General features: G+C 54.9%; 3 protein-coding genes across 12 annotated transcripts in view; all 3 read left to right on the top strand.

Moving 5' to 3' along the window:
- The window catches only part of LOC121023416 (uncharacterized), a 35,106-nt gene extending 31,985 nt beyond the window's left edge, over positions 1–3,121 (top strand). For 4 of the 5 annotated variants that reach the window (XM_040465310.1, XM_040465308.1, XM_040465309.1 and 1 more), the window contains exons 3-4: positions 1,947–2,028; positions 2,599–3,121. In XM_040465310.1, the coding sequence (XP_040321244.1) occupies positions 1,947–2,028; positions 2,599–3,100 (584 nt within the window). In that variant the 3' untranslated portion in view covers positions 3,101–3,121. Of the gene's footprint in view, positions 1–1,776; positions 2,293–2,598 lie in introns of those variants that run through there. The other variant, XR_005787370.1, reaches the window with a different exon arrangement.
- ZNF324 (zinc finger protein 324) lies at positions 2,626–12,443 on the top strand. Of its 4 annotated transcripts, XR_005787362.1 has the most exons (6): positions 2,626–3,359; positions 4,853–4,979; positions 5,308–5,424; positions 5,832–7,527; positions 10,704–11,127; positions 12,424–12,443. XR_005787362.1 is itself a non-coding variant. In XM_040465267.1 (5 exons), exons 3-5 carry the CDS (start codon positions 4,859–4,861, stop codon positions 7,268–7,270), a joined length of 1,677 nt encoding a protein of 558 aa, XP_040321201.1. In that variant the 5' UTR covers positions 3,244–3,359; positions 3,477–3,637; positions 4,853–4,858; the 3' UTR covers positions 7,271–8,718. The 4 variants fall into 4 exon arrangements, 3 of the variants coding, with proteins under 3 accessions (XP_040321199.1, XP_040321201.1, XP_040321200.1); XM_040465267.1 differs by lacking the exons at positions 10,704–11,127; positions 12,424–12,443 and adding an exon at positions 3,477–3,637 and having other exon boundaries at positions 3,244–3,359; positions 5,832–8,718; XM_040465266.1 differs by lacking the exons at positions 10,704–11,127; positions 12,424–12,443 and adding an exon at positions 3,477–3,894 and having other exon boundaries at positions 3,244–3,359; positions 5,832–8,718.
- On the top strand, positions 10,998–16,270 carry ZNF446 (zinc finger protein 446). 3 transcript variants are annotated; one of them, XM_040465275.1, is made up of 7 exons: positions 10,998–11,127; positions 12,424–12,804; positions 12,881–13,082; positions 13,396–13,490; positions 15,075–15,159; positions 15,389–15,478; positions 15,617–16,270. In XM_040465275.1, exons 1-7 carry the CDS (start codon positions 11,023–11,025, stop codon positions 16,141–16,143), a joined length of 1,485 nt encoding a protein of 494 aa, XP_040321209.1. In that variant the 5' UTR covers positions 10,998–11,022; the 3' UTR covers positions 16,144–16,270. The 3 variants fall into 3 exon arrangements, with proteins under 3 accessions (XP_040321209.1, XP_040321208.1, XP_040321210.1); XM_040465274.1 differs by having other exon boundaries at positions 15,389–16,270; XM_040465276.1 differs by lacking the exon at positions 10,998–11,127 and having other exon boundaries at positions 12,433–12,804; positions 15,386–16,270.
- Positions 16,271–17,765: the final 1,495 nt, after the last annotated feature.

Raw genomic sequence — 17,765 nt, 5'->3', positions numbered from 1 at the left:
GAAAGAAAGAAGGGAAGAAAACTATAGGAGTGGAGATATACTCCTGAGGCCCAGTCCCACTAAAGACCGAGTATTCATTGGAAGATTTAGTATGCTCCTCTCCCCTGTCACCCATACACCACATCAGTGGAGCTCCAGTGTAACAACAGTGCACTATAACTAAAACAGATGCAAGACACAGACTCTCTCCAAAGAAGAATACTTACCAGAGCACAAAGTCTAGAGAAGAGACAACAACTAGGGCACTAGAGGAATCTGAAGCCTCCAGCACCCCCTGCTACAGCAAACATTAAACACAGCCCTCCTCCTATCCATATTACCATAAATCCTCATACAAACCTCCTGTCGCCTTAGTTCCTCTTAACAAGCATGTGTCTGGTGTTCAACAACAAATGACAAGGCAGGTCAAAAGGCAAGAAAAAAGGCAGCCCGAAGACACACAAAGCAGTCATCAGAATGACACTCAGATGTGAACAGATGTTGGAATTATCAGACGGGCGTAAAATAGCAATGATTAAGATGTTAAGGGCTCTAGATGAAAAAATTGACAAAATACAGGAATAGACGGATACTGTGAGCAAAGAGATGGAAACTCTTAAGAAAAGATCAAAAGTTAGGGCTAGAGATAAAAAACACTGTAATAGAAACAAAGAGTGCCTTCAATGAGCTCATCAGTAGGCTCAACCCAGCCAAGGAAAGAATCAGTGCTCTACACAATTCAGCCCAAGGCGAGTGTTTACTACTATCTGTTTTGCTTTTACTGATAGGGGAACAGGAGCTCACAGATGTCCAACCAAGTGGGTAGGGTCCAAGCACCTGCCACAGACAACACCCCCCATAACCCCCCATCTCCCGTGCCATCTTGTTCAGGGTAGAATGGGAGCCAGGTATATGTATTGGAGCTATTTTGTGTACAGAGGAAGATTTGTTGCTGCTATTCATTTCCAATTCATTAAATTATGAATTTATCAAACAATGAGCATTTCTCTCAATATTAGGCATCAAGATTCCTGTAGTCTAACTAATTCCACATTACAGGGATGATTTTATATTATTTTATCTTATTTTTTCAAGATTTTATTTGTCAGTAACCTCTACACCCAACATGGGGCTCAAATTCACAACCCTGAGATCCAAAGTTGCAAGCTCTAGTGACTGGGTCGGCCAGGTGCCCCCATAGGGATACTTTTTAAATAAGAAATTAAATGTCTCCAAACATTCAAAGAGTGCTTGAAATGTTAATGCCTCTAAGCTTTGGATAAAATCACGAATTTAATACTTACATTTTCTTAAATTCTTTCAAAGTGAGCAACGTTTACACACAAATATTCCAAAATTGTTGTGGTCTCTTGCATTGTGATTATCTGGAGAGCACATTTCTTTATCTCATGTGAATTTACATCAATTCTCACCTAAATACTTAGACACAAGTATGAAATGAAAGCACATAAACAGGTTTTGGTGGTTAAGAATCGGCCTTTGGTTTAGCTGCACCTTTACATCGGCTGCTGCCTTTCTATTCGTGGGAGTAATCAGATATGAACTGTGTGACCTCACTTGTATAATGTGGCTCATTAATATTGCTAGATGTGTCCTATTTAAGTCTATATGACCGCGCTCTCTTGCATTACGACGGTTTACAAATAGTGTTAATTCTAAGGACAGGTGTTGCTGACATAGATGCATATATAAGGACGGAGGAAGGGAGGAAGGGAGGAAGGAAGGCGGCAAGAATGAACGAACTCTACAGATTAATTCCGTATTTCCTTATAACAGCTCTACGATGGGTAACGTCATTGTACCATTTCATGTACGAAGATGAAGGACCCTGACAACAAAACCTAAAACAAACCCTCAACTAGAGCAACAAAGAGGAAAGCTCTCGTTCTCCAGCAGTCGTGGGCGTGTACTGAGACTGCCCTTCCTTTTGTTTTCACGTGTGGCAGAAACTCAGGTTGGTCCCCAGGAGACAGGACCAAGGCATCAATATCCTGATGTGCCAGCCACACCTAGACGACCCAAAGACAGGCAAGTCTGGGAAAGTACATTTTGTGCGGTCCAGTTTAGCAGGGAAAACAGATGGCTTAGCAAAGTGTCAGAAAACAATTCAGACTCCAGAAAAATTTAGCCTAGGGGCTTGCAAACCTGATGTTAACCCCTTTACAAAACACGGAGAGGTCAATCCAGGGCACAGGCCTCCAGAGGTAGAGCCAGGCCCTGTGCCAAAGCACCGTCCCTCCTAACTCGCCCCTCTCATCAGGCTATGTCCTTTTATTTATTTGTTTATTTATTTATTCATTAAAAATTTTTTTAATGTTTATTTATTTTTGAGAGGGATATATATATTTTGAGAATATATATGTTTATATATTTTGAGAGGGAGAGAACGAGCAGGGGAGGGCAGAGAGAGAGGGAGATTCAGAATCTGAAGCCGACTCCAGGGTCTGAGCTGTCAGCAAGGAGCCGGACGACGGACCAAACTCACAAACCCCGGTATCATGACTTGAGCCGAAGTCGGCTGCTCAACCAACTGAGCCACCCAGGGGCCCCTATCAGGCTTTGTCTGCCCCCCCCCCCCCCCACGCTTTGTCTTTAAAGCCCGGTGCCGGGGTCGCCTCCTGGGACCTCAGCAATTTCCGCTTCTGCGCGTCCCGCGTTAAGTCTAGTCCGCCGCGTGGGCGAGTGTCTAGAGCCCAGGACCCCGAGCGCAGGACGCCGAGCCGGGCGAGCGCACACTTCACTCCCCGGGATCCACGGAAGCTGGGGAGCGCCTGCGGGACTCCATTTCCCAGCGCGCCGCGCGGGGATGCCTAGACGTTGCCGCGGATATCAAGCAGGGCTCCGCCCGCGCGGGACGGGAACTGCGCTTCCCAGAAGCCGCCGCGCGTGCGTCCGCAGCGTGCACTGGGCCTATGAGGACTTTCGGGGGCTGGACTTCCGGCGTCCCGGACTGTCACTTTGCTACCGGGCGTTGGGCCACACCGGTATTGGTGAACTGGAGCGCCGCGAGCCCCCAGGCCGGTTTCTTAGAAGGTTTGGAGACCCGAGGCGAGGGCTGGGAGGAAGACCCGAGCGGTGGACCGTCTCGCGCACGCCCTGATTGCGGGCGACGGTCGCGCCCCGAGCCCAGGCTTCTCCGTGAGGAGCCTGGGCCGCTCCGCGGGGCTGTGGGGCGGCGCCCCGAGTCACGTGCTGTCCGACCCCGGGACGGCGGGGGAGGCGGCGCCCTGAGCGACCCTGCCTTAGACGGCCCGGGAGGCTGAGACCAGGAGCCGGCGAGTCCGTGTTGTCCGTCTCTTTCTGCGAGTCCCCAAGTACAGGTTCTGATGGCGACCGCGGCGCTGACAGACCGGGCCCAGGTGAGTAGAGGAAGCGTAAGGCTCCCATCCGCCCGGATCCCTCTTCGAAGGACCCGATCCTCGACGCAGGGAGAGACTTTACCTGCACGTTTTGTCTCCCCTCTCGGTTCGTCGTAGGCCCCGGCGTTCAGGCCAGTGGAGCGTGCACGTGTGAGATCCCCGCTTCTGGCAGCCAAGGGAGTGAGGTGTAGAAGGAAGCTCCAAGCAGAGGGTCCCGCACGTGCAAAAGCTGGGAGGGGAGACTGAGCCTAGGTGGTTCCGGAGCTGAGCTTCCTGACGTGAGCACGGGAGAGAAATGGCAGGCTTGAGTTGCATCGGGGGCCATGGGATGATTCTAACAGAGCCTGGATATGCTTTAAGTTAGAGACTTTAAAGTAACCCACCGTTTGCTTGGCGGAGAAATGTCGCAGAGCGGGTGGCTGTGTGCAGGGAGCAGGCAGCACCACAGTCCAGGTGGCCGAAGACGGCACCCGCTGCACACGGGGCCAGTGGAGATGGGAAAGTGGCTGGATTCTGGAACGATCTGATGTCTCAGGTGCGGCGTGTGAGCGAGTGCCCGGAGTGGAGCACAGTCCCAAGTGTTTAAGCCTGAGCACCCAGAAGAATGGAGTTGCTGTAGACAGAAACAGGAATTTGAAGGGAAAACAGGTTTCAGAGTAAAATCAGGGAGACTGTGATGTCCCAGAGTGGAGGTATCATGTGGACCTGGAATTGTAGGTGTCCAAGGACAGAGTCCTGGTATTCGGAACCAAGGCAGGGCCTGGGAATCACACTTAGGAGGAGGGAATAGCGTAGATTCAGCCAGGGATGGGTAGTGCTCCAGGGAGATGCAAAGAGGCTGGTGGTCCCTGGGGCTCTCAGGGGAGGTCTGGCAAGTGGCTGAAGGGAGGGTTTTGGCCAAGGAAATGGGGGGCGAGGAGCACATGGCTATAGAGGGAGAGGGGAACTGGCTTCCTGTGTGGCGACCAGACTCTTGGGGCCAGTCCTATAGTGACTGGAGGGGATTAGCCGGTCCTTCGGGCTGAAGGAGCAGCCTTGGAATGTCAGGCAGGTCAGCAGAGGCGGGCATCCTTACGGGGATGGGCATGTCTTGTGGGTCCACAGTTAGGACTTGTACAATTGCTAATTACAAGAACACGTAAGGGCGTGGCACGTCTGGAGAGGGTCCCCTTGTGCAAAGACTGGAGCACGAGTGGACCCCTGGGCCTGCCTTTGGAGTGGCAGCCATCTGAAGGCCATGGGCTTGCTCTGGCTGCCTTGTATAGAGTGGCTGGTAGGGAGTCTGAGAAGACCTGTATGCCCTAGACAGGTAGGGTGGAGGGGAGGGGAGGGAAGTTTCGTCTGCAGAGTTGCAGAGCCCTGGGGTGGGGCGGGGGGGGAAGGTCAGCATGTGAGGGACACTAGTTGGGGTAGCCATTGGGACAGGGAGGCGGGTCCTGGGTCCCACAGCCAGAGCTTAGATTGTGTCTGCCTTCCCCTGCCCACTCTTGTAGGGCCTGATGGCCTTTGAGGATGTGGCCGTGTACTTCTCCCAGGAGGAGTGGGAGCTCCTGGACGCAGCCCAGAGGGCCTTGTACTGCCATGTGATGTTAGAGAACTTCGCGCTTGTGTCCTCGCTGGGTAAGGCCCTGGGTTTTCCGTGGGAAGCTCAGTCGTTGCCAGCACTAACCCCTTCTCTCCTGTTGGCCTGTGAGCAGCTTCACACCAATTGGCTGAGTGTCCCTGTGGCACTGTGGTGCCTGTGTCTAGGCTCGGCCCCTTTCATCTGGTGCTTCCAACATGGTTCTCCTCACAGGGACCGTTGAACTTTTCCTGTGAGTCCTGCCCTGCAGTGAGGCATCAGATGACACCATCTATGTCCCACAAAGCCCCTCACCCCTGCCATCTCTTGGGCAGTGGGTTGTCCTGAGCTGGGCCTGGCCCCTCACTTGCTTGTGTTTTCTCACAGGACTCTCTGCGTCACGACCCCGGGTGGTCCTGCAGCTTGAGCGTGGCGAGGAGCCCTGGGTTCTCAGTGGGACAGTTGTGACACCAGCCAGGAATGCTCAGAGAAAGCCCAGCCCTGGTGAGTGGGGGCTCAGAGGGTGTGAGCTTGGGGCTAACCAATGGCCAGGCTTCTGTCCCCCGTTTTCCTGCTTTCCTGGACACTTTCATCTCCTGCTTCCGGCCTGACTCCCTCCTGTTTTCTACCATCAGCCTTTCCTGGTGGCTCTGGCCTTGGCTTGCCATTCAACGGGGAGCTCCCAGGGTACCCCATTCCAGGCACTGGGGCACAGCCTCTATCTACCAGATCTCTCCTGCTCCTGCCCTCATAGAGTTCACCATGCTAGGGAAGAGGCAGTGGGGAAATGGGGTTTGTGAGTAAAGCCTATAGGATTCGGTAGCCTCCAGCAAAGGCCTACCTACTAGGCCCATCCTGATCACCCCCTCTTGGCCAGGATGACCCAGGATATACCATTTCTATGCCTTCAGGTCCCTGTCATCTGGCATATGACAAGGTTGTTCCTGAAGCAGCTTTGCCAGTGACCTTCCAGAATGGCTCCCTTCCAGCACCTACCTTCACAGGCACCTGCGAACGTGGGAAAAGCTCAGTGGGTTGGCAGGGCACCTCCCTCTCTCAGGAGAAAAAGTCCACAGGCGTGTCGGTAATCTATTGGGAAAGGCTCCTGCTGGGTCCTGGCAGCGGGGAAGCCAATGTCAGTCTGCGGTTAACCTCTCCACTGAGGACTCCTGAGGATAGCCCGCCTAGGGAGAAAGCCCTCATGAACCGCCCCATGCCAGACAAGCAGCCGAGGCCATATGGGGGCCAGAAGCCATTTGGGCAGGATGGCTCTGGAAGAGGCTGCCCCAAAATTCCAGAATTTGAGGCTAGTCTCACCTCTGGGGAAAGAGAAAAGGGTGGAACTAGCCTCAAGCCTCATGGACTCCCTGCTAGCCAAGAACCCCCTACCTGGGATCAGCTGGGCAAGGCCCTCCACACAGGCCCCAGCTTCCTCTCCGGGGAGAAGCCCTTCGAATGCAGGGCGTGCACTAAAGTGTTTCTGAAGAGCTCCGACCTGCTCAAGCACCTGCGCACCCACACTGGAGAGCGGCCATACGAATGCTCTCAGTGTGGCAAGGCCTTCAGCCAGACATCACACCTGACGCAGCACCAGCGCATCCACAGCGGTGAGACACCCTATGCGTGCCCCGCCTGTGGCAAGGCCTTCAGGCATAGCTCCTCGCTGGTGCGGCACCAGCGCATACACACCGCTGAGAAGTCCTTCCGCTGCAGCGAGTGCGGCAAGGCCTTCAGCCACGGCTCCAACCTCAGCCAGCACCGCAAGATCCACGCAGGCGGGCGGCCCTACGCATGTGCTCAGTGTGGCCGCCGTTTCTGCCGCAACTCGCACCTGATCCAGCACGAGCGCACGCACACGGGTGAGAAGCCTTACACCTGTGCCCTTTGTGGTGCCGCCTTCAGCCAGGGTTCCTCCCTCTTCAAGCACCAGCGTGTGCACACGGGTGAGAAGCCCTTCGCCTGCACACAGTGTGGCCGCGCCTTCAGCCACAGCTCTAACCTCACGCAGCACCAGCTGCTGCACACTGGGGAGCGGCCCTTCCGCTGCGGGGACTGTGGCAAGGCTTTCGCCAAGGGCGCAGTGTTGCTCAGCCACCGCCGCATCCACACGGGTGAGAAGCCCTTTGTGTGCGCACACTGTGGCCGTGCCTTCCGCGAGCGCCCGGCCCTGTTCCACCACCAGAGGATCCACACGGGAGAGAAGCCCGTGCGGCGACCTCGGCGTGGGGCGGGCCTGTGCCCCCAGGCCAGGCCTTCTTCAGGAGCACCGTCAGAGGGCACGCTGGGCAGAGTAGCTGGGCCCACTCCCACCTCAGGCCCACCAGCAGTTTCGAAGCCTGCTGACGCCTGAGCTCACAGCTGCAGCCTCCCCCAGGCTGTGGGAAAATGCCCTTGTGCCCTGCACATTCTGGAGAAGCCCTGTGCGTGCCCTGTGGTGCCGTCTGCACATGGTGACGATATTTGCCATTTCAGCACCAGCTCACTCCAACTCTAAGAGATCTGACTACAGAAAGATCGGGGGCATGGACGTCGAGGCTGGGACTTTGGTGGGCAGAGACTGGGCAATCAGAGTGCCGCTTCATGCCTGTTATGACTGTGAGCACTCAGGTGAGGAGGGGAATGCTGGAATGTTGGGGAGGCAGTCCTAGAAATTTCTGACGCCCGCGCACATACTGGCCAACAGGCTGGCCCTCAGGATATTCTCTCAAGACCTCAGTTCATCAGAGGCTTCTGGGAGCAGGCCCAGTGGATAGGAAGTCAGGTTGGGGTCTGGTGTTGGCCTTGGGCTCTGAGCCTCAGTTTCCACCTCTGGGGAAAAGAAAGGAAGAGAGAGGGAGAGAGATTCAGGCTACAGAGGGTATTTGCAGCACCGTGACAAGCAGGATCTCGATAAGGGCCAACATGTGCCAACTGCCAGCCCTGTGAGATGGCTACTATGGCTGGTATCCCCACTTCTCAGTTGAGGAAACTGAGGCAGAGAGTGGGAGTGTGCTGCTGCACAGAGCAGAGCCCAGGACTTAAATCCAGGTCACAGGCCCAGCTCATCTCTCTGCCCCCATGCTCTGGCACTCGTGCTCTAGTCTGCCAGTGTGAAGGCTGGGCGATGCCAGGCCTGGCTTCCTGCACATGGCAGTCCCACAGGACGTGGAGGAAGTAGAGGTGGAGGTCCCTGGGGTGGGAGGAGGGAGACAAACATCAATGTGTTCATTCAGGTTTCACCCAAGCCTCAGCCCTGGCCATGCCCTGTTGTTACCAAAGTCACCATTACAGGGGTGTTTATATCCCCACTGCCCTGGTGAGAGGTGACCACGATAACAGGTTGGAGGAGACCAGATGAGACTACTTGTTTCTGCAGGGTCAGTGGGCAGGTGCCCACCTGTTCTCTTCCCTCAGTTGGAAAGAGGATTTGCTGTTACCTAAGGCCACGTGTGTGTGATGCCCTCCCATCATGGGACACCTCCACGTGGCTGGGACACGTGGTGGACTGGGGCCCAGGTTTCTCCCTGTGGCCCTCAGCAGAGCAGGCCCTGTCTTGACCTCACGCCTCACCCCTAGGGATGTTAGTGGTCTCTTTTCTTGGGAACAAAAAAGAAAAGACCAAAAATTATAAGTTGGAGTGGATATACATTGTGTAAATCCCTGCACAGCACTGTGGAAATCCACAACCTCAGTCTCTCCTCCAAGCCTCTAGTCATGGTTCAGACAGCTTTAACAACACAGTCTAGAGAGGCTTCCTGATAAAAATTTATTTGTCAAACATGTGAGGTGTAACAGTCTGATGCCTGTTTCATCCTAGGACATTGTAGTCATGCCTTCTGTGTGTTGTCATTGAGCTGCAGGGTTGGCTTTGTTCCACATCTTTGAGAGGCCAAAGGCTACATATGTAGCCTGTCTGAGATCCACTGAGGGGCTGGAATACCTGTGCCCCTTGGCAGGCAGAATGGGTGTGCACCAGCCAGGAGGGTAGATAGCATGGGGCTGCCCCAAGCAGCAATTCTATCTGATATGAGTCTTTGTGAATCTGGTTGGGGAATCTGAGGCAGGGTTCACCAGTGGTGGCCAGAAAGATTGACTCCAGCCTGGTGGTCTCTAGTCTCTCCACCTCCAAGATTGGTAGCCATCTGCCATGTACAATGAACACAGACCTTTCACCCTCCCATTCTCACACCCTGCCATCAGGGCCAGACCTGTCATTTGCTTTTGGAATCTCACTTCTTGCAAGGAGAGGAGTCCTGCTGGACCCACTCCCAAAGATCCTTGGGTCCAGGTCCTCTGTGCCAGGCCTCGTGGTATCCTACAGGCCCCTGAGCCACTGTCCACCCCTCCTGGACTCATTCTTTCTCCTCTGCTTTGGTACACACTTTTGTGTCACCCCCATCTTACTTTCCCCCAGAGTGGCTTCCATGAGGGTCCCCAGGTCACAGCCTCGGTTTGCCCAGATGTGCAATGTAGACAACCCCCACTCTGATAGCTCTTCTCAGGAGCCCATGGTATTCAGGAGCAAGGGCATCTGTCAAACATCTAGTGGGTACTCAGCAAGTGTTATCCAACCTTTTCTGCATCTTGGACTGAAGCTCCTGGAGTTCTGACCCCTTGAGCTGGGCCTGATGCCCTATCCCATTTCCTCACTGGTCTCCTCCCCACTTAACCATTCTTTTCACCTGTGCGTTAGGCCCCTGGTATCCCTCACTTCCTCCACCCTCCTCAAATCCACCCCTCCTAGTACTGAGGTCTCGTCAGTGCCCTCCACCCAGGTCCTTAAGGAGCAGCAACCATGATTACCTGCTTTCCCCCTTGTCTTGGCCTTTACATTTATCTCCCCCAAACATCTGTGGTCATGTTGGACCTTGGCCTGTCAGGCTAATCCTTCTGCTCTTTATCCTGAACAGGCTGAGTGTAAAAGTGTCCTTGAGCTCTCTGGGTCAAGATGATGAATTGAACACATACATTTCACTTGGTTCAGAAACACACTGAAGGTACAGAGATGAGAGTGTTTAAAAACATAAACCCACAAGTATAAGGATGGTGGAAGAGGTCAACAGCAATGGCATTCTGAAACTAGAAGTGGATGTGGGATCTATCTCTGGTTTAGAGAAAGCTAAATACTGATTTGGTACTGGGGGAAATGGACAGAGGTCCCCTAAGGCCTATACTGCAGAACTCCAGAAGGCTTGAAAACCAGCAGCCCCCTGGGAGAGGAGTCCTAAAACAGGACTAGAAAGAGAACTACTGAAGCTGTTAGAACACCAGTTCTTCCCCGTAGAGTGGTTGGTGGAAGAGTCGTTTCTGGGGAATCCACACAGAGAAACGATCTAAGTCCCCACAAAACAGCCCAGTCTGATGACATTACTTAGAAGAGTTGACAAGTCCCAGCCATGCACATGGTCAGAGCTTCCAATTGGTGTGTAAGACCAATGCTGTTTATTGAGTGCTTGTAGCCAGGGATTACTAGGTATCACAAGAAATCAAAACACGCATATGCAAATTAGGATTGAATAAGTCACTGTTCAACTACTTGATTCCTGGAAGCAAAACACCCCTTTCCACAGTGATTTTAACAAACTAACTTTGCCTACTGAGATTTAAACTAAAGATCATTCTTACTAGCTTTGGTACCCAAAGTAAAAAGTTAGCGTCCCAGAACTGGATAGAAATCATCCCTCACTTTGCAGTACTGGCATCTGAAGACACGTCTGAGACTCTGAGGGTATATAAATCATGGGACAGCTTCTTGATGTGTAAATGAGTGTTCCCCGTTCCTTGTTCCCGCACGTCCCCAGCAGAGGTCGAATGGAGGACCCCATCAGGGGACTCACTGGAGTCATGCTCGAGAGTTGGCAGAGGTCGATAGATCAGGCTGTCTTAATGGGTCGGAGTCGGCTTCCTTCAGGGACCGCCGGGAGGCGAGTCTCTGCCAAACCATACTACCCAGGCCATCACTTCCGGCCTCCCAGGAGGACAGGGTGACGCTCTGGCTGTTGCCTTGGAAACAGATGGAGGCGGGCTGGTGTCCTCTAGCGGTTACCAAGAGGATTGCTCCGCGACAAGAACTAAGCCACAAGAGGGGGCTGGGGAGGGGCGGAGGTGGGGTGCTAGCTCTGAATGGCCATAAGGTCACGCTCCTCCCCCCCACCTCACTTGCCAATAGGAGCCGGGTCCGCTGTGCACATGCGCAGGATCCTAACGTACCCTCCATCACGGCTGTTGGTGAGTCTAGGGCTCGGATGAAAAGGAAGAGTGGTAGCTAGTGACGGGAGGGAGCCCCCAAACTCTGCGATTCTTCAGATTCCTCTAAGAGGAACAGCTCTCAGTTCTGAGAGGCCTTTGGAAATGAGCATCCGCTGGCGGAGGCCGCGCCCGTCCTTGCTTGCTGGGTCTCACGGGAAACGTAGTCCGAAGGGGGCGGGGGGGGGGGCAGTACTTGCCGAGCAGGCATTTGATTGGCCAGGGCGGAGTCGCCATGGCAACGCGCGGCGGGGCGGGAGTGGCGGGGGCTCTTACCGGAAGTGGCCTCCCGGCCAGGACACAGCGGTTGAGGTGAGCGCGGGCCTGGCCGGATTGGGCGCGGCTTTTTCCACCCCCTGGGGACCCGGCCGTTAGATGCTGTCTGCACTCCAGAGTGCCCGCCTACCTCCCGACCTGCCCGTCGCGCCCCACCTCCGAGCCTAGGCCTAGGCCTTTCCGCCCACAACAGGTTCCCCGTCCTTGGGCAGAACGTCTTCTCTCCTATCCTTTTTGGAAGATAGATTCCGGGGGGTCAGGCCTTGGTGTTAGCTGGTCTGACAGGCCGCCCAGGTGGGCGTGTTTCATTTAGAACCTCTTGAGGGCCGGGACACGGTGTCCGCTCACGACTCCACGCAACTGCAACTCGTGGTTTTGTTTTGTTTTGCTTTTCACGTGCTTAGTGCAGGCGGCGTGAGTCATTCACATTTCTCTGTGGTTAGCGAGCACGGTGTCTCAGAGTCCACCCCCCGCCTCGATCCATGGCGCAGACGTGCCACTTAAGTCAACATGTCCTGATGTCCTGGAGATCGTGGGGACATACATTCCACCATAACCTAGCATGGCTCTTCCCACCTTCATTTCTCCTGCTCACCAGGGATTAAGGCACTACCAGGACCCTCCCTGGCTGCTTGTCCCTTGGCCTCCTGCCTGACTGACCACTCCCCTTCCTCCTGTGCTGCTCACTTTCCCTGGCTCCTGAGTCAGACCCTGGAAGCCTGTGATGATCATTCATTTATCTACCTCTTAACCATCATCTCCTGCAGTTTCCTGGAAATGCCATTGGACAACTTGCCTCCAAGCATTCATCCACAAGGCTTTCTTCTGCATTCAGTTCCTTTCAGCAGCCAGCTCCCGTGACTCTTCCCTCCATGAAGTTTTCCTAGCCTCATGCTTCCCTGTGGCAAGAGTCCTCTCTGAACCAGCCCCCTGGGCTGGGCCTGTCTGCCTTACCCTAGCCATGGCCTCTTGGCCCCCACCCTGACCCCTCCTTTCCTGCAGGTCTCTTTTGTTGGCTACAAGAAGACACCCAGTACAACAATGCCATCCCCACTGGGCCCCCCACGCCTGCCCTCTGTGGACCCTGTGGCCACTCTGGAGGAGCCCGAGGCAGCACGCCTGCGTTTCCGGGGATTCTGCTACCAGGAGGTGGCAGGTCCCCGTGAGGCCCTGGCGCGGCTGCGAGAACTGTGCCGCCAGTGGCTGCGGCCGGAGGCATGCTCCAAGGAGCAGATGCTGGAGCTGCTGGTGCTGGAGCAGTTCCTGGGCACGCTGCCCCCTGAGATCCAGGCCTGGGTGCGGGGCCAGCGGCCAGGCAGCCCTGAGGAGGCTGTAGCCCTGGTCGAGGGCCTACAGCATAACCCTGGGCAGCTGCTGGGCTGGGTGAGTGTGGCCAGCATTGACTTCTTGGAGGGACAGAGCAAGACTAGAGCCTCTGTGACTTGCCTCTCCCCCTCAGATCACAGCCCATGTCTTGAAGCAAGTGGTGCTCCCAGCGGCACAGAAGATAGAGGAGTCCTTGGGGAGACCCCAGCCTTCAGGGACAGTGGAACTTCTCAGGGCAACCTCTGGGGAGGAGCCACAGGACACCCAGATGGAGGGGTCTCCCCAGCTCAGCTGCAGTGTGAAGGAGGAGCCTGATGCTGATGGGCAGGAGATGGGTGAGAGTGGGAGCCACATTAGGTCCAGGGGATTCCTGGACGATATGTGGACATCGCTAGCTAGGGTAGGGGATTCTAGGAGGGGTTGTGCTGGGGCTGGGGGTTTCCTAGGGGGAATGTGAATGTCCTCGATGGGACTCAGGAGGGACTGCAGACTTCAGAGATGGGTTCCCAGGAAGCAGGAGGAAAGGACTGGCTGGCACTGACACACAGAGTAGCCTCCTGCCTGCTGGCAGAGGAAGGCCAAAGCTGCAGCACCAACACCAGCTCACCTGCCCTGGCCCACCTGATCCTCGCCTGCCTCATTTCCTAGCACCTTCCAGCCCCCCACATCCATCCCAGTCCCGCGAGGGGTACCCAGGACACCGGGAACCAGCCGCCACCTCCTTCCACCCACCCAGGATTCAGGTGAGCAGCCCCAGGTGGGAGGTACAGGCCCCCAGTGGGAGGAGCATGTCCTTGGTGGACACTCTATTCTGTCAGTTTTTCAGGCTTCTTGGCCAGCAGCTTTTGTGCTCTTTGCTGCCCAGAAGTGGAGTTGCTGTCAGGGTCCCTCCTGTGGGTCCTGGGAGACAGGGACAGGCTGGTGGTCTCTAAAATTGGAAAGGATTTGAACCTCAGGCCATGGAATCTGGTTTAGAGTGACTGAAATTCGTAGGGGTTGGCTTCCTCACTTACAGGGAAATGGTGATTTTGATGTTTCCAGCAGTCTTAAGCTGGCCCCTGGAGATTTGAACCCTCATATGCAGGTGGTGAGGGGTCAAGATGACGAACCCTGGCAGGAAAGCCTGAGCTTCACACAGCAGTCTGGCCTCCCCTGCACACCTGAGATCAGAATGGAGATACCTAGGAAATAACCTGCAGCCACTTCTTTCCTGGGGCTTTTCTAAAAGGCCAACCAGCCCTGGGCTGTGGCCAGCTGGGCACAGAAACTCCACTGAGGCCCCTGCTACCTGGAATGCTTGGTTCCTGAGTGTGGACAGCAGGGGTCCTGTCCTCTCCTAGCAACTTTGCTTCTAAGCCATTCCATTGGGGACCGTCCCCAAGGGAAGAGCTAGTTGAGATGTGCTTCAAGGCTAAAAAGTCCCTCCAGGCCCTCCACAGCCTGATGGACAGTGGGAAACAACTGGGTGGGAAGGCCACTCCCTCCAAAGCCTCTTGACTTCCGGTAGCATTCCAGCAGTGGCTGCCACCTTCTTGTCCCTGGAGCTGCAGTGGCTTATCTGTCAGGCTTGTTTCCCACCCCAGCAAAGCCCCAGATGATGGGATTTGGGGAGGCCAGGAGAGCAGACCTGGGAACAGAGAGTGCATCACCTGGTAAAGCCCACAAGGGTCCAGCTTCAACTACCAGAGGTCACCCTCTGGCAACAGGCAGGAGCCAGCCCACCACCTGTCCCACATACGTCATCTGAGCCTGAGATGCTTGGCTGCGCCTCCTAATGTGAGTCCTCCTGCCCTCGACCTCTCCACAGCCAGGTCGACACATCTAGGAATGCTGACAGCCCTCAGCAGCTCCCCCAGGGAGGATCTCTGTTACTTTTGTAACCAGAGGCTTGGTGAGATGTGGCTGGGTCCTCTTGGGTCCCCAGGCCTTTTGGTCTCAGTGCATCACACACTGTTCAAGGCAAGAGGGTGAGGCCAGCCACATCTGTCCCCACCTAGGCTTCCTCCAAAACCCATCCAGGGGTCCTCAGCTTCAAAGTGTCTGACTAGAATATGGCGTGGGGCTTCTGAGGGGGACAGGTGCTAGTAGCATCCCCACCCCACCCCCCAGTGAGCTGAAGGACAACTCTCTCTGCCTTATTTCCCAACCTTCATACACCTTTCTCAGCTTCGTCCTTAAGAAGCAAAAGAGCCTTAGGTAACCTGGCCGCTTCCCCAGGTAACTAGTAAGGTTGTGGCCAGGGAACATGGGTAGGGTAGGGCACTGCAGAGCAGGGAAGAGGATGGGGGGTGGACAGGCACCAAGGGTGATGGGCTGCATCCTGGCAGGAGGAGTGGGGGCTACTGGACCGGTCACAGAAGGAACTGTACTGGGACGCGATGCTGGAGAAGTATGGCACGGTGGTCTCCCTGGGTGAGGACCAGCCACAGCCCCTCCTTTGGTGCCTGTGTACCACCTTGGCTATAGGGCTCCCTGCCCAACCCTTTCCTGTGCACGCTTCCCAGCTTTTACTCATGTTTGCCCTCCTTACCTAGGGGCACCCTGTCATTTGCCAGGATCCCCACCCCTGCCCCTAATGTATGAGAACCCCTCACCGGCCCCCATGCCAGGACTGCTACCTGACTGTCCCTCACCCCAGCAGGGTTACCGGCCCCCTTGCCAGAGGCACGGGTTGAGTCGGAGCCAGGGGTACTGCGCTCGGGGACAGAGGGTCAAAGAAGCCTCCACCCGGGTGAGTGCTTCTCCATGCGATCTGAACCACCTGTTGCCTGGTGGAGTGGGAGCTTGTCTGCCCCCACACACCTGGTGGGAGGGGGTGGGAATGTCAAGGATGCTGGGCTACCTGGGACTGCCAACTCTCCTTCCCCAGGAGATGAGAGTGAGAGTCACTGTGAGGGTCCACCCCGCTGCCCAGAGGCCCAGCCACCCCAGGGCCCCAGGCCTGTCACCTGGGAGGGCCCATCTGGGGCCTCCGTCTCCACCAGGGCTACACCGGGAGCAGGGCTGGAGGCCGGCACCCCGCGGAGGAAGCCTTACACCTGTGAGCTGTGCGGCCGAGGCTTTGATTGGAAATCGGTGTTTGTCATCCACCACCGGACGCATGCGGATGGGCAGGCCACGCGGGCCCCGGTGCTGGCTGTTGGGGGTGCTCAGAAGCTGCCACCAGGTTCCCGGGAGCCGGGCACACCACGCCACCCCCGGCGTGCACTCCCAGGCCCCCGGAGCTATGCGTGTGAGGAATGTGGGCGCAGCTTCAGCTGGAAGTCTCAATTGGTCATCCACCGCAAGAGCCACGCAGGCCAGCGGCGCCACTTCTGTGGCGACTGTGGCCGCAGCTTCGACTGGAAGTCCCAGCTGGTCATCCACAGGAAGAGCCACCGGCCGGAGGCCCCATGAGTGGCTCCAGAAGGCAGCCTCGTCTTGGGAGCCTTGCAGTCTCCAGGTCCTGGACACAGTTCCTGGCAATCTGGTTCCAGCCTTCCTTGGGCTGCTTGGTCTCTGTGTGAGACATGTGGAGGCAACAGAGGACATTCCTGAATCAGAGTTCCCAGGAGAGTCCCCTGACCCCAGTTCAGTCTCCTGGGTGTAAGTAAAAGAAGCCACTGCTCCCTCAATAGCCTAGCGAGGCCTGGGCTGCAATAAACTGCCTAAGCTGAGTGACTTCCAAGCTCCGAGGTCCCCAGCTGTGACCTGATGCAGATGGACAGGTTAAGGACTCTCCTTACCCCTGGGACCTTGTTGGCCCCAGGTGGCTGATCAAAAACTGCCCTTTCTACCCCTTCTGAAGCTGCTGGGCCTGATGTCTTGGCGTAGACAGTCCAGAAAGCTCAGGAAAGCATGCCTTGCTTTGTTTGCAGACAGATGGAAAACTCATGGCCCTCTACATTTTAGATTTGTAACAAATTGCATTTTTATAATGGGAAGTTTCTGCATAAGAATCCTGATCTCTGCTTTCTTGCTGGCCATAATATCAGCAATGGCACTTCTCCTGCCTGGCAGCTGGAGCCACAGAGCAGGCCGTACTCACCAGAAGGGCCAGCAGTCCTGGTATCCTGCCCCACCTTGTTCCTGAGCCACCCACATCACTCCCTGGCCTCCTTGTCCTTGTCCTTTGAGCCCTTGAGTCCCAGCTTGAGTGGACACTAAGGGGACCTCCTTTGCAAGTATGGATGGACAAGGAGGGTGGTCTCTGAGAAAAGGGTCCACAAACAGATGTCCCATAGGCCATGTGATTTTAAAGTAGTTGGTGTTCACTTAGAAAAATTTGAAATCTATAAGAGGGCAAAGATGATGAAAATGACCCCTAATTCCACTGTCTGATAGCAGTGCTTATTCCAGGTGTTTGCAGGAGTGTTTTTGTTAATGTTTATTTATATTGAGAGAGAGCAAGTGAGCAGGGGAGGAGCAGAGAGAGGGAGAGAGCAGATCCCAAGCAGGCTCTGCACTGTCCACACAGAGCCTGATTTGGGGCTCGAACTGAGGAACTGTGAAATCATGACCTGAGCCAAAATCAAGAGTCTGATGCTCAAGTGACTGAGTCACCTGGGCACTCCAAGGGTGTTTGATAAAGCTTCTTGTGGAGATACTGTGTATGTCATGCTTTTCTAACTCCCTCATTTCCCTGTTATTAAAAACATGTTTTTTAATGCGTGGGTGAAAATTCCCCATCTGTCCAGCACTATCATTTCTACCAAGCCCAGATATTTCATTTTCTGCCTCATGGTGTCCAATACTGTGATGCACACTCCTGAGCATACACTTTGGATGCAACTCTGGTTATTTTCTTTTGTTTGTTTGTTGTTGTTGTTGTTGTTTTCTCTTTGTTTTTTGGTTTTTTTTTAAGTATGCCCAATGTGGAGCTTGAACTAATGACCCTGAGATTAAGAGTTGTGCACTCTAGCAACTGAGACAGCCAGGCGCCCCAATTCTGGTTATTTCCTTAGAGTAAATCTCTCAAAGTGGGATTGTTGAGTTTTAGGAACATGGGATTTTTGTTTCATTTTGTTTTTCCCTTGAAA

This window comes from Herpailurus yagouaroundi, unplaced genomic scaffold, assembly GCF_014898765.1.
Source record: "Herpailurus yagouaroundi ecotype Mexico unplaced genomic scaffold, PumYag 557, whole genome shotgun sequence".
In the NCBI taxonomy this organism is placed as follows: Eukaryota; Metazoa; Chordata; class Mammalia; order Carnivora; family Felidae; genus Herpailurus; species Herpailurus yagouaroundi.
Note: the sequence above shows the minus strand (reverse complement) of the source record. Positions and strands in the feature narration are given on the sequence as shown.